Below are 15774 nucleotides of genomic sequence, written 5' to 3'. Positions count from 1 at the left end.
ATAGACCTTCTATATTGTGATATCGTGTTCTTTTTTTTTAAATTTTTTTAATGTTTATTCATTTTCGAGAGAGAGAGAGAGAGAGAGACAGAGCGTGAGTGGGGGAGGGTCAGAGAGAGAGGGAGACACAGAATCCGAAAGAGGCTCCAGGCTCCGAGCAGTCAGCACAGAGCCCGACACGGGGCTCGAACTCACGGACCAAGAGATCATGACCTGAGCCGAAGTCGGCCGCGTAACCGACGGAGCCACCCAGGCGCCCCAAGTTATCTCTTCTTTATGAAATTGTGGTGATGGTGGTAGACAATACTAGATCACAGTGTTGTTGTTGTTTTGTGTGGTTTTTTTTTTAAGATATTCTTAGTTGACGAGGAAAAGAACTGGGAAACGGAGAGCAGCAAAGTTTAACTTTTTTTCAGGAAAGAACAATAAAAAACATTCTTCAAAACACCTCATAGGCAGGGAAAGATGCTTCGAGAGCGTGGCACATAATGGAAGGCACGTAAGTCAGGCAGTAACAGGCCCATCTAGAGCCGGTGGGGCAGTTTGGCGAGGGGAGGAGGGGTGGCTCACAGCTCTGGCCCCGGACACTTTGTGGACACGACATATGCTGTCTGATTTAATCTCAGAAGCCCCTTGAGCTGGATGCTATTATCTCCATTTGGGGATGGAGGCTCAGAGAGGTTAAGTTATTTGCCCAAAGTGTCACAGACAGTGTAACCTGAATTTCCCAAGCCTCGTGGTCTGGTGTGTGCAATGGGGAAGTCACATTAGCGTCAATCCTCAATAGGAAGCCGCAGGACCACAGCACCTACACCCACCGCCTCCCTCCATCATCTGGGGGAAGCTCGGAAAGGTTCTCCCAAGTGTGAGTGGACAGCCCCCTCTCACGGGCCTGCCTGGGGGCCTCACTAATATCTAGGGAGGACAGCAGTGCCCCCAGAGAACAGGTCTCACCAGGCCTCTGCTGCCCACGTGCCTTCTCACAGAGGGGCTCCAGGCCAGCCAGATCCAGGCCAACTTGCGACTTCCTTGCGCCCTTCCCTTTGCCCTCATGGGCCCTTTGCTCTAGAAAACACACTTGCGAATCAAATCTTACAGCTGTGTTGGTATATAGATTAATATATTAATATTATGTATCAAAACATGCTCCGGGGCCTAAGAGTTCTCTTTTATCTTCTGATTTTAAAGCATTTGTATAGGCTTCTAAAAGAACGATGAGCTGTAGGCTCGACACCTGCTGAGCCCAGTGGGCAAGGAGGCCCTTTGCAAGACCCTGGCCATTGACCACCCCTGTCTCATGGAGTGACCCACGGACCTCAAAGCGTACCGCCTGCCTCCGTATCTCACAAACACCCTGGTGTCGCTGTCCTTTCGGCTTCTGCCAATTTAGCTTTTCTGCTCCTATGACGGGACTCAGAGCAGTTCCCAAACTAGAAAAATTCCTCCTCTGCCCCAGATACCTGTACATATAACTTAATCCTCAAAGCTTCCCCCCGCCCCCGACCTTGTATTCGATGAGATCATCGTAAGACTCATATCAAGTCAAATAAATAGACACCCCAGGCCTCTGTCACACCCCAGTTCATCACACGCAGCCAGCCATGGGGTCTGTTCTGGCCCAGCCACAGTGTTCCCTCTGGATTAAGCCAGGCACTTCACGCACCCCCGCTCTTTGCGTGTTGGCAAGCTTGGGGTACTCCGGTAAGGAACATTCCTGTCTGTTCCAGCTTGAAATGAGTCTGCATTTCTTTGTCCAGCATAAAGCTTTGAAATGAATGATGACGCCGGAAAAAAAAAAAAAACAAAAAACAACTCTCAGGAGAGTTTGCAAGGGTTGCTAATAAGCAAGACTAGCTAATGGTTAGGATGGAAACCGTCTTTTCCGTAGAACTCCACAGACTCAGAATCTCCTCCTGGCAACACCCTGCAGTCTGCACGCCTTCGGAAAGCAGTTTCTAAGGAAGAGTAAATGGAGGAGGAATTTGTTCCAGAACATGTTTTATCTGAATAGGGAGTGTGTGGGGACAGGAGGGAGAAATCACTAAGGCTGATCTCTGCAGTCCCTGATGACAGAAGAAGGGTGCTGGGGTTTACGACTTGGGTCCTGACCTGCTCTTCTGCCATTGAAATGGCCCCCGGGGCAGGACCCCCGCCTTCGAGCGGTATGTAACCTTCTGAAAGGTCTGCATCGGTCCTATTGTAGGTTACAGGCGGACCGGAAACAGGAGTCTTCGTTGAGGTTGCTTGTTCTGCTGCTGCTGTGAGCGATCAAGGGCACCGGAGAGCGTCTCATCGCCCTCTCTGTACCCCGAGTGTAGACTGTTTGTTTCAGCCCCAGAGGTGGCAAGGTCGGCATGATGGATGCGATGTTCCGTATGAAATCCCCATGAAGTCATGCTGGCCCACGCAAGCATTTTATTTTTTTTTTTATTTTTTTAATGTTTATTTATTTATTTTTGAGGAAGAGAGAGGAGAGAGAGAATGAGCAGGGGAGGGCCAGAGAGAGACACGGAATCCAAAGCAGGCTCCAGGCTCTGAGCTGTCAGCAGGGCTTGAACCCATGAGCCGTGAGATCATGACCTGAGCCGAAGTCGGACACTTAACCGACCGAGCCATCCGGGGGCCCCCCACACAAGCATTTTAAATGGGAATCGCACGGGTATCTGGTGCCTGATATGATTTGCCATTTAACTTGTATCTCTTTGACAGCTGGGAGGTTGCATTTGTTACTGCGTGGCCGTTTTCATTCTGTCATCTGTGGGGCCTTGGCCCCAAGTGTCAGTGAGGCCACCTTCCCGTTTGGTAGTTGTCCCTACTCTGTGGGCTAATGTCCACACTTTCACCTCTCCCTATTTGATCCCATGAAACTGTCACACTAGACCCATCTTATAATTGTTATCTGGAGTACCATCAGCCACCGCAGTAGCTCACTTTGGGCTCTCCAATTGTGTTCTGTTGGTGCCATTCAGCTCGGCTCTCTGGGGCTATGAGGAATAAAGCAGAAGGTCCTTTACCTCTTCACTTCTCCCACACACGGGGCTCCCTGCCAGCACCCCGGTCCACACCAGCTTTTCATCTGAACAAGATCCCGTCCGGTGCTAAATCTAGCTTTATTTAACGTAACTGTACAAGGTGCTTTCTACTTTTAACTCTGGACCGGGCAGGGAGCGGGACATTTACATAACAAGTCCGTGTCAGCCCTGCACCAAATCTTCTGGTCTCCTTAATTGGACCAGCGAATAAACCAAGGAGCAGGGAGGCTTGGAGCCCCGCTCCTGCCATGTGGCTAATTAAATCCCAGGTATCTTAGCTTCCAGTCCACGCACTGTTCGCACCCACCCCCACGTCCAGGCAAAAAGCCCCGTCAGCCCTTTGTAGTGGACAAGTAGACCTGATTCCCTGCCGGGGTTGATGGTTTCCAGTTTGCACTTGCCCACGGAGAGCTCACCACCAGACAGAGGGCAGTGGTCCCGCCGACTGGCTCACCAACCAGAGAGATCTTGTCCAGTTTTCATATTCTTTCTTTCTTTCTTTCTTTCTTTCTTTCTTTCTTTCTGGCCACGTCCCCCAGCTGGCGGCTAGTTCGCTTCTGAACTTTCCCAGGGCTTCCCCCAGACCACAGATCTTCCCATTAAAGCTGTGGTTGCTGTCCTCGGACCGGCCGCCGGGGACCCCACGCTCTGACTCAGTGGCACATGCAGACGGCCTTCAGGGGACAGGAAAGTATGTCTGCACGTCCAGTGGCGGGGGTAGGACTAGAGGCGTGCCTCGAGGACAGGGACTTCCTCCACTGTCCACTGCTTGATCCCAGCACCTAGAGCAGAGCCTGCCCACCACAGACCACCCCCAATGAAATATGTAGGGTGAGCCATGTGGGGACTGCAGAGACCTGGGAAGTACATGTCTCAAGGAAGGCATTCTCGTCCAAAAAAAAACCCAAAAGCATGCCCCTGGGCAATGTTTGGCTTCCAGCGTGCAACCCCTGTGGCTGAATAAACAACACTATTTATGGATGGAATGGAACAGTGGCCGCCAAGCAACATGGATGCCCAGCTTTGACGCGATATGTTCAGTCGGAGTCAGGATGCAGATAACCCTTCCTGGCGAAGCACCTCTTAAACCCTTCCCATCAATAACCCTGGCCCTTGAATGACCCTGCGCCCACCGGGGACGTGTGTCCATCTTCACACTTTTCCCTCCTACTGTGCTGTGGTGCTTTTTTCTTCTCCGGAGTCTCCTAGTCATACGTTTTTCTTTTCAAAAAACTGCACAAGGACACCTCTTCTACCAAAGAGGGGGCAGAGTTTCTAAACACGAACTCACATGCTAAGAGCAGGGCAACGCATCTGCTTTCGTACCTACAACGTTGCCTCTTCTGAAACGGACGCGAGCCGACAGTGGTATAGCCGTGTCGTGCCAAAGTCATGCCGAGCCCCGTTCATCCTCGCCTTGTGCCACGGCAAGTCCCAGCGTCCTGGAAAGTGGCGGGGTAGCCCCTGCAAGTCCCTCCTCAGATAAAGAGTTGGCACTGGCTGCTCCCTCGGACACTGGCCCTATTCTACTGGGTCTGTGTACTGTCCCATTCCCTTCTCCTGACACCGCAGACCGAACTGTTTGGGTTTATACCAAATCCCTTAAACCGAAAGGAGTGTGGCCGTTGGGTCAGGCAAGCAGCTGTTGTGGAGTGGACGGGCTAGATGGGGGGCCCTCTTATCACAGGCGCCCTAACCCTACAAAAATTTGACAGATAGACCATGTGCATGGAAGCCCAGAGCCAGTTTCTAGACTGTGGACTCACTCACTGATTTGTCACTTAAACATTTTGATTCCCTAGTGAATTGGGAAGGGTGTCAAAACATCCTCTGGGGCGCCCGGGTGGCTCAGTCGGTTAAGCATTCAACTTCAGCTCAGGTCACCATCTTGCAGTCTGTGAGTTCGAGCCCCGCGTCAGGCTCTGTGCTGACAGCTTGGAGCCTGGAGCCTGCTTCGGATTCTGTGTCTCCCTCTCTCTCTGCCCCTCTCCTGCTCACACTCTTTCTCTTGCCCTCAAAAGTAAATAAACATTAAAAATTAAAAAAAAAAATCCTCCAGCAAAACAAAACCTGCAGTAGCATCATCTGCTTGGAGGAACAGGCTTTGCAAAATCGAGCCATAGCTGCCATTGACATTTTGGCCAGGATACGTGAGTGAGAAGGGTACCTTAGAAGGTACCAAAGGGATTAAAATTCCAGATTTTCTTGAAACACTTTACTGGTAAATGGTAAACACACACACACGTGCATCCGCAATATTTGAGTTCCGATTTACAAACCCTTCGATAGGATACATAAACTTGATCATAGGTAGATGCCATTACTATCGAGAAACAGTGATCTCCAGCTTATAATGATGTTCTATGTCCTGATGAACTCGAAGATGCAGATAATTCTTGGTGGTTGAAGTGCCTCTGCTCCATCAATGACTTTGGCCCAGATCCTGATTGTAATTTTCAGCCATGAATGTAAACGCAGGAACTGACTGACGTCGGTGAGGAATCTTTTCAGCCACAGATAACAGAAAAAGAGGTGGGGTAGGAGAACATCAGCTAGATCTCTTCACTGGGTTAGGAAAACAGTGGCTTTGCTAGAGACCCCCTCGGCAGGCTTTCCTGGCGGGCTCACCGGGCAGAACTGTGTCACATGCCTGCCCCTGGCTACAGAGGCGTGGGGAACAGAGTGCTCTGTCCCGCCTCTGTGGTGGAGGAGAGCAAGGGAGAATGGGCTCGAGAAGAGGTGTGTGTGAGCTAACACACGGGGGGCTACCGAACCCTGCGGGGAGACTCTTCCTCTCTCATTCCCACACGTGACAAAACAGAGTTCCGGAGGCACGAAGTCACCTGGTCGAGATCCCGACACCAGATGAAGGGAGAGCCAGATCTGGAGCCCAGGTCTCTTAACATCCAGTCCAGACCGACCAGACCACACCATGGATGTGGTTTGGCAGAGTCTGTGACTGACGTTCTGTTGAGGACATAGAATGCCATGCAAACAGTGAGGTGATGCGTCTAAAACCACCAGCGGTGGGCCGAAGATGGGGTAGCCTCGGCTCGAGGTCTCCTTCCTTCTCGAGGGATCAGATAACCCCGTGTGAGTCCCAGAAGCGAGGCCGTGTCAAATCAGGCCTCCTCCAGGCGCCTTCCTGCTGTGTAGATTTTTTTTTAGCTCCTCGTTCCTTCGGCACAGCGATGTTTATGTGTGTTATGACGGAATAAGTCTCATGATGAGCACCAGATAATGTGGAATTCCCTTGTCATTGTTAATGTGCTGTTCTTGTCTTCTGTCCCCTTCTGTTATTGGGCCAAACAGAAGTATTCTGCTGTTTCTCTCTGCAACATCTCCACAGAAGTCCTGAAAGTCATCAACGCCACCGAGGAGCTGATAGCAGAGTCCGCAGGGCCCTGGGAGTTCCCACCTGTCCCTCCCGACAGAGAGAAGGGGACATTTCCTCTTGGGACAGACCAAGTGAGACTGGATGAACAGCTGACTTCTCTGGAAGAAAACGTAAGCCGGTGTGGGTGTTCCCCGTCTCGGGCAAACGTGAGAAGACACTGATGACGTTGTGACCCGTCACAGACAGTGCAAGGACACATGCACGCCACACAACGTAGCAAGTATATCCTCAGGGAGGGTGTCAGGCCGGGTCCTCCAGAAGCCGACCCTGAGGAGAGGATAGGTGATTTCTTTCGGAAGTGCTCCCCCAGGGAGGCTCATCAGGGAGCGGGGAAGGACTGGGGAAAGCTAAGGGGTCAAGCAAAGGTGTGACCTTAGACCAAGAGTCGCTTTGACCTGTAGGGAGCCCTGGGGTGTTAGCTGCATCTCAGGGTTGTCTTGACTCGAGCCAAAGGAACTGGCTTTTTCTACCCAGCCAGCAGGCACTTCGGTCTCTTGGCAAGCAAGCCAAACGTAGACACTTCTGTCTACACTAGCCCCAGGCGGTCTGGTGTGTAGGGCCGAGCGGGTGGGAACCCAGGCACACTGAAGCTGGGGGGGTGGGGCGATGCAGAAACTACAAAAGGGCCCCGGGAGGATCCAGGTGGAGCACTCCCAGTGCCACTGCAGGGCAAGGGCGTGGTTGCCCGCGGAACTTAGGTCACAAGTGGTCTGCCCAGCTTACAGGTCTGTTTGCCAGTAGGGCGTTTTTCTAGCCTCCCTCGGGAGGAAAGGATGGAGGGAACAGATTCTTCCATATAAGTATCCCCGCTCATCGCCGAGCGTTTTCAGAAACGTCTGATGAGAATTTGCCAACCCTTCAGACGAGGGGGTGACACAGAGAGATCTGGAACATTAGCCCCTTGGGCCACACTCACCATCACCAGCTGGCAGAGTCCTGCCCATGAATCAGATACCAAATGAGGTCGGGTGGTTCCATCTTCCCACACCCAGCAAGAACCAACCCTGATTTTGGGGTGCTGTCAGGAATGCAGCTCCCAGAAATCAGGACCGGTTGGTAGAGGCAATTTTTGCAGAAAGTGGCAAAAACAACAAATCAGAATGCCTCCAGGTTAAAAAAAAAAAAAAGTGCCGATAGTCGCTTTATCTTAAAAGGTAAAGACTCTCTCCCTCTGAATTCCCATAAAACCTGAGCAGAGGTCTGTCTGCCAGTTAACGTCACTTGGCTGCCCTTTCTGTCCACTCGTCTATCCCCATTAGATCGGCACCACTTACATTTTGGGTTCGATAATTCTTTGTTGGGGGGGGGGGAGGGCGTCCTGTACGGTAGAGCATGTTCAGCACCCCAGCACCTACCCACGAGATGCCGGTAACAGCACCCTCCTAACTGTGACCATCAAAATGTCTCCAGATGTTGCCAAACATCAGAGAGGGAGATGCACGGAGGTGCAGTCGCCCCCAGATTAGGAATCGGGTGTATAAATCCCTGAAGACCAGGGTCCTGCACATCACGAGCTCCAGCCCTTGCCCAGAGCCTGACACAGAGGTGCTCAAAGCATGTGGTTACCTGACAGAAGATTCAGATGAATGAAGTCCTTTTTTTTTTTCCTTTTTTTTTTTTTCCGGAAGAAATGTTTTGCTTCTGATGCGTCTGTTCTTTAAATACGTCTATAATACGGTTCTTTCAGTGCTGATGGTCCTACAGTGGCCGTAATCCCCTGGACACATAGAAGTGAAAAAGTGAAAGTCAAGATATGGTTCACCAGGCAAGGGGCGTGGGTTTTTGTTTGTTCGTTTGTTTGTTTTACAAGGCATTATATAAAAAAAAAAAAAATACAGTGCGTGAAATATTCAGATTTAAATGACAACCGTGGGTTCCCGTGGCACACACTTAAAGCGAAGACAGCCTGCCTTTTTTGCCTTCCAAGGGGGATATCATGGGAGGTTTCATTTTGTAATGTCCTTTTCTTACACGCTATGTCTCCTTTCCTGGGGTTCCTTAACACTTTCAGTTCAAAACACATCCACTTAGCCGCCGATGTGAGAGGTCCCAAACCCCAGCAGGGACTGCCGTCTGTAGTGCACCTCACCCCTGCCCAGCGTCTGTAGTTTACTTCACCCCTGCGCGGTCCTGGGAGATGCCTCTCCTGGTCCGCAAGAGTTAACTGCCTCTTCCTCCTCCTCCCTTCCCCCCATCCAGCTCTTCAAACTGCACCTCAGAAGAAACTCCATAGCTGTTCCTTTGAATTCTCTGGGTTTCGAGTCAGAGAAGGGATGGCTGTTTTCTTTATCTCTTTAGAGACAGAGATCACAGCCCTGGGCGGGTCTGGCTCTGCGGTTTCCAGGATGGAATTCAAGCGGAGCGGCAGAAGGGCAGGGAGATTCTTAAACCGGCCTCTGGGTGCAGTGATTTAATTAAACTGGGGCTTTTGTCTGTGTTCTAAAGAGCGGCTCCCACGTTCCTCGTTTTCTCGCTGCCTGGCTCCTTTGTGCTCAGGGATGGGGACTGTCAGAAATAGCAACGGGGACACCTCTTGTCACCTTCTGAACATTGGCCACCGCAGACCAGCCCGGGGACTCAGAAATGAAAGAGAACATTGGCTCGAGAATGTTTCACCTTCAAAAATACTTCTGAAGGTTTCAGAGCTGCCTCCGATAACAAAAAAATGTTCACGTGGCGAATCTCCTGTTTTCACAAGGTGCCTGGTTAATCCACTTAATTAGAGTAGGGCTTGGGGACTTCAGAATGCCCTTAGTCTCTCTGTGTTGACACTTCTCACCTGCTGCCTGGCTGGGCACTGTGAAATCAGCTCTTGGCTCCCTTGCAGGCAGGGGGATCCTCGGGCCAATCCCAGCCTCCCCTGTGCACCACGGGGAGCTCAGTCCCTTGGATTGCGTGCCTGCGTCTCTTGTGTTTGAAGCTCTCGCTGACAGCTGTGGGTTGTAGGGTTCCATTGTACCTGCAGGGACTTGGCTGGGAAAGGCAAGTTTCGGGAAGGGACTACAATCTGAAGTGTGGGTAAGGTCCAGGGATGCTGCAGCCCCCAGGGAGTAGCAGTCGGCGGGGAGGCGGGCAAGCGGTCACCACCCCTGGGCAGTGGAGCCCAGGGAGAGCTGGAGCCTGGGGGATCGCCCCCTAGTGGGAGCTGTCACCAAGAAGCCCACACAGAGAGGGAGCAGGGGAAGGGAGACTAACTTCTTTCTCCTCCTGCCTTTGATCTCCTGCTGGTGTCTCCCACCGGCCCAACCCGCAAGGGGGCCTGGGTGATGAGGTCCACGCAGGGCAGCCTGAGAACAGAGTGGGACAGAGAAGAGTGGAAAATGGATCTAGGAGTCCACAGAAGAACGGGCATGACCATTCTGAGACCTGTGGTGTGAGCAGTAGGGACCCACAGAGGCCATCTTGTGGATTTATGCAGGGTTATGAGTAGGAGGGATGAGTCAGCTGCCTCACCCCTCCACTGCCACCATTTGAGGAACTTCCAGACAGCCTGGGGCACCCCGTAATTCCCAGCACAGAGGCAGTAGAGGGACAGTCCCAACTTCCCTTTACGCACTACCCCGTAACTTTTGGCAACACCAAATCCGTCGCGTAGGTAGTGGCTGGAGACACCGGGGGACTTCCCCTTGAGGGGCCCCAGCTCTGCCACAGAATCCGGGACCGGGCAGAGGGTGTTGTCGGTCCTCCTCCTCAAGGCTCTCGGGTACCCCTACAGCACCGGAGAGGTTGTGGCCCTGGAGATGGTCCTGGCTCATCAGGTGCTCCTCTGCCCTCGAGAGCAAGCAGAGAATCGCTATCGGTTCCTGCTAGCCTTAGTTCTCTAGAATGCGTTTCGTGGAAGGTTAGTCTGACGAGATGCGATAAGACCAAATCAGCTTGATCAATCCGTATAGTGTCTTTCTAGGATCGTCGAGATACGGATTAGCACATTAAAGACTCCAAGAAGTCCTGCAGCAAAGCAATATGTTTCATTCTCTTCATCCTACAGGCTTTGACCACAAGGCCTCTTGAGACCAAAGTTAGGACAAGTCCCTCCTTAATGAAACACCTGTTCGCGTCCCCTGACCCACTTTGAGAAGGGCGTTTTGAACCAGGAGCCAGTCCATGGGGTCATGGGCATCAGTGGCTGGAGCTTGGAGAAGACACAGATTGCACTAAAATGGTAGCCTTGGTTTTGGCCAAAAGTGGGCCTTTAGTCAGCCAGCAATTCCAGGTTCATGGTTTTCAAATGGGTTGGTTTTTTGTTGGTTTGGTTTTTTTTTTTTTTAAGATTAGAATAACATTTCCACTGTTATAGAATGTTAACGTGTGTTATTTTAGCCCCAGCAACAGAGCCAAAGTCATGTTGATCTATAACCACAGTAACTCTAGGACTTTCAGGTCAGAGTTCGAAACGTAAAAAGTCATAACATAACATGGCAAGCAAGATTAAGTATCAGGCCACCATAGGACAGGGTGAATAAAGGCAAGGGAACTGGCATCAGCCCCCAGGAGCTCAAATCCCAGCTGCACCATTTCCCAGCTGCGAGGCCTGGAGAAGTCACCGGAACTCCAGGACCCAGTGTTCTCCTCTTTCACACCGTGACTGTAATAGCACCCACCTCAGGGACTGCCATGAGCAGTAAAGAAACGTCACATCAAACCCTTGGCTCAGCGCCTGGCTCCATAAATGTGTGTCGTCACCATCATCACCATCACGGGCCCTTTCGGCTCGATCACCTTGGCGGTGAGTTCCCGCTCAGCCCGCGTCGGTGCCAAACCACAGAACCTTCCCTTCCCCCTCGTGCCAGGAGAGCAGGCTTTCAGGGAACACAGAGTAAAAGACGAACATTCTGGCCTTACTGAGCTATTTCATACGGGAGCTCGGAGGCTTGGAGCTATTTCATATTGCTTTGATTTGGCAGAGAAAGCAAAGAACGTTAGCGGATGACCATGCTGAAGACAAAACAAGAGACCGTTGAGATGATACAGCTGTAGGGTGTGATGATGTTGAGTTTTGTGTGTTTCTGGAAAAATCCAGGCTCTTGAGACCCAAGTCATGTCGAGTTGTGTTTAACCCCATTGTCACACTCACTCAAATTATTGGTCTCATTTAAATAATAATTCCAAATTTTGTTTCATCGTGCAACACTGTAAGTTTATATTTAAAATTATCCAGGGGCGCCTGGGTGGCTGTTGGGCGTCAGACTCTCTGTTTCAGCCCAGGTCATGATCTCATGGTTTCATGGGTTCGGGCTCTGCACTGACAGTGAGGAGCCTGCTTGGGATTCTCTCCCTCTCTCTCCACCCCTCCTTCACTCACACTGTCTCTGTCTCTCTCAAATAAATAAAACTTAAAAAAAAATTTTTTTAATAATAATAAAATAACATTGCCTTATCAAGGGGTGCCTGGGCAGCTCAGTCGGTTAAGCTAAAGCTAAAAGCTAAAGCTCAGGTCATGAGTTCGAGCCCCATGTCAGCCTCTCTGCTGTCAGCCCAGAGCCAGCTTCAGATCCTCTGTCTCCCTCTCTCTCTGCCCCTCCCCTGCTTGCTCTCTCCCTCTCAAAATTATATATTTTTTAATTAAATGAAATTAAATATTTTTTAAAATTAAATAAAAATTTAAAAAATAAAATTATCTTATCAAAATACATTTACCTTTTATCCTCTCTCCTTGTCTCTTCCTCCCTCTCTCTTTCTCTCTCCCCGCAATTTTCTTTCCCTCTGAAGAGAAAATTTGAACTTTAGAACTTTTGAGAGACTAATTTTTAAGGTTTTCTACACTCAAATAGCTTTGAAATATTCATCATTTCCTTCATGTGACAAACAATAAAGGAGTGTATCTTGTTTTCAAGGCAAAGAATAAATGTCTTCTATTAAACTGTGAGGATCTTTTAGAAACACAAGTTCTCTGATACTCACATATGACCAAGAAATGCACAACTAAGGGCAAACTGAAATATGGCAATTGTCAACAGACATTTGATTCGTGGCCCACCATGCGACTGACGAATTGCTTAACGCGACAGACGTCCACTACCCCAGTCAGTGCCGGAAGCCCCCCAGCCAAGCCCATTGTGTCTGGTGTGGCACCAGTGCTCATTCATCAGACCTGCACCTGCCTTTGCTGCACTCTGAAATGTTGTGTAGAATTGCCAAGTTTTATTATTATTATTATTTAAAAGATGTTTAATGTTTATTTAGTTTTGAGATAAAGACAGAACGTGAGTGGGAGAGGGGCAGAGAGAAGGAGACACAGAATCCGAAGCAGGCTCCGGGCTCCGAGTTGTCAGCACAGAGCCCGACAGGGGCTGGAACTCATCAACTGTGAGATCACGACCTGAGCCGAAGTCAGATGCTTAACCAACTGAGCCACCCAGGCGCCCCTAAAATTACCAGTTTTGATGGAGATGCAGGAATCGGGCTAAGGAATTGACGGGGTTCTCAGTGTTCTTTCCCCAACTCACCAACACTCGCTGTAGCTCAGTGCAAAACGCTTGCTTGTCCTGTGTGCACAAGCTCTTGGCTTATCCCAACTCTGCTTTATTTAACTCAAGTTAAAAGAGCTTGTGTGACCACCGTGTGTTTTCATTCAAATCAACTCCAAATTGCTGCAATCACATGCTTAGAGCTTTGTGGATGTTGATTAAATTTCAAAAAACCTCTCGTAAGTAATTAGCTTCTTTAGATCAAAGTCGTCCGGTGTTGTTGGTCATTTCATCCACATTATTCTGTAGGCAGAAGGGAATTTGTTTCACTCCTCCCGTGGTCTGAATGATTCCAATGATTCTACCTTCTGTTTGCCCACTTTTACGGCAATCGCTGTTTTAACTCCTGAGTCAACGTTTTTTTCCCTTTAATTTTTCCTCACATCACTCCCTTTGTCTGACTCTCTTTAATTTTCAGTAGCTCTCAAAAAACTGTCTTCCGGGGCGCCTGGGTGGCGCAGTCGGTTAAGCGTCCGACTTCAGCCAGGTCACGATCTCGCGGTCCGTGAGTTCGAGCCCCGCGTCGGGCTCTGGGCTGATGGCTCGGAGCCTGGAGCCTGTTTCCGATTCTGTGTCTCCCTGTCTCTCTGCCCCTCCCCCGTTCATGCTCTGTCTCTCTCTGTTCCAAAAATAAATAAACGTTGAAAAAAAAAAATTAAAAAAAAAAAAAACTGTCTTCCTTGACAGATGAATAGAGTGGACAGGTTTGTTTTAACATCGTGCTTTTTTCTAAGAAATAAACTATTTTCCTGCTGTGAATTTCAGGTCCCTTTTAATGCCCTTCACCTGCTCCAGGCAAGCTGTAGGTAATCAATCAGAGATAATTCATTCGAAATGTTTTAAATTGTTGTTTTAAATTAATTTCATGTCTTTTATGTTTTCTGAATTTTTCTCAATTACTAAATGCCAAGCAAAAAAAATTTTTTAATTTTAATTTTTTTTAAATTTTTATTTAAATTCAAGTTAGTTAACATACCGTGTACTAATGGCTTCAGGAGTAGAATTTAGTGATTCATCGCTCACATATAACACCCAGTGCTCATCCCAACAAGTGTCCTCCTTAATGCCCATCGTCCATTTAGCCCACCTCCCCAACACCCCTCCAGCAACCCTCAGTGTGTTCTCCATGTTTAAGAGTCTCTTATGGTTTGCCTCCTTCTCTGTTTTCGTCTTATTTTTCCTCAAACAAAATTTTTATTGGAAAAATCACATCACGAGTTGTTCTTTGCTTCTTCTGTCTTGGTATTCTGGTTGAATCACCGGACAAATTTGCAACTTATGTGGCTGACGCCATGTACTTTGGAGTATTTTTTCATATTTTCAAAACCTATAAGTTGCTTTTTCTTGCCGGAAAGTTGAGGCAGGGGAGGTGCAGTTGACGGTGAGGGGGTGGTAAGACCTCGTGCTACCATTTAAGCGTGAAGAAGGTTTATAGACGGGGCATTCCCTGGCTTTTTCCCCAGTGCTGAGCCTGAATCAGCTGGGCGCCCGTAAGGGACCCCACCAGTCCTGGTTCCAAATCCTGAGCTCAAGGCTGCACCCCCTCTGCAGGTGTACCTGGCGGCAGGCACCGTGTATGGACTCGAAGGCCAGCTGAGCGAACTGGAGGATGCCGCCCGCTGCATCCACAGTGGCACCGATGAGACCGAACTGGCGGATCTGGAGGACCAGGTGGCCACGGCTGCAGCCCAGGTTCACCACGCCGAGCTCCAGGTAAGAACCCCCTCCCGCCCAGATGGAGGACCACCGTGAACGAGGGGAGAGCACCCCATCTTCCACAAGAATTACTGCAAAGCCTTTGTATCAGCCCCCTAGCACACTCGCATGGTCCTTTCGGGTGGATTCCACCAAACCCTCCTTCTAAAAAATTATAGCCTTGATAATATATCAGAATTTTCTTTAAACCTATGTCGCCTTCCTCTTTGACAAATCCTCTGACCCACAGGCAGATCTCCTTGCTATATAGGGTCCCATTCCATCTCAAGACCACCCTCCCCTAACCTGTATCACACTGTTGATGACTTACTTGATGCCCTTTTCCCCTCTATACACTAAGAGCCCCATGAGGACATGACGATAGCTGTCTAGCTTAACACGGTAACTTCAGTGCCTGACATCTGACACGGCTTTAGCACTTTGAATAAAACTGGGGTGAATAGCTGAATGAAACTGAAAATGTAGATTTCTTTATGAAAGAAAGAAGGAAAGAAAGAAAGAAAGAAAGAAGAGAAAGAGAAAGAAAGGAAGAAAAACAAAAAAGAAGGAAAGAAAGAAAGAGGAAGAAAAAGAAGAAAGAAAGAAAGAGAAAGAGGAAGAAAAACAAAAAAGAAGAAAGAAAGAAAGAGAAAAGAGAAAGAGAAAGGAAGAAAAAAAGAAGAAAGAAAGAGAAAGAGAAAGAAAGGAAGAAAAACAAAGGAGAAAGAAAGGAAGAAAAACAAAAAAGAAGAAAGAAAGAAAGAAAGAAAGAAAGAAAGAAAAAGAAAGAAAAGAAAGAGAAAGGAAGAAAAACAAAAAAGAAAAGAAAGAGAAAGAAAGGAAGAAAAACAAAAAGGAAAGAAAGAAAGAAAAGAGAAGGAGAAAGAAAGGAAGAAAAACAAAAAAGAGAGAAAGAAAAAGAGGAAGAAAAACAAAAAAGAAAGAAAGAAAGAAAGAAAAAAGAGAGAAAGAAAGAAAGGAAGAAAAAAGAAAGAAAGAAAGAAAGATTTCTCAGACCAGTATTTTGATGATTTAGATATGGCCTTTTCAGAACTGAAATGATATTATCTGTAAGACAGATAGTATCATTGTGATATTAGCTTGTGAAGACACTTGTTTGCAGCTTGCACGGCCTCTGACTCTGGATCAGCATTGATTGTGGACTAAGTCGCTGATGCTCAAA

General features: G+C 48.8%; 1 protein-coding gene across 3 annotated transcripts in view; it reads left to right on the top strand.

Annotated features, from left to right (window-relative positions):
- Positions 1–15774, top strand: part of LOC122492129 (myosin VIIA and Rab interacting protein) — a 375178-nt gene that overhangs the window by 345759 nt on the left and 13645 nt on the right. For all 3 annotated transcript variants that reach the window (XM_043595686.1, XM_043595688.1, XM_043595687.1), the window contains exons 12-13: positions 6345–6539; positions 14448–14609. In XM_043595686.1, coding sequence (XP_043451621.1) covers positions 6345–6539; positions 14448–14609 — 357 coding nt within the window. The remainder of the gene's footprint in view (positions 1–6344; positions 6540–14447; positions 14610–15774) is intronic.

Source organism: Prionailurus bengalensis, chromosome C2, assembly GCF_016509475.1.
Source record: "Prionailurus bengalensis isolate Pbe53 chromosome C2, Fcat_Pben_1.1_paternal_pri, whole genome shotgun sequence".
NCBI classification, from domain to species: domain Eukaryota; kingdom Metazoa; phylum Chordata; class Mammalia; order Carnivora; family Felidae; genus Prionailurus; species Prionailurus bengalensis.
This window is presented reverse-complemented; position numbering and strand designations above follow the sequence as displayed.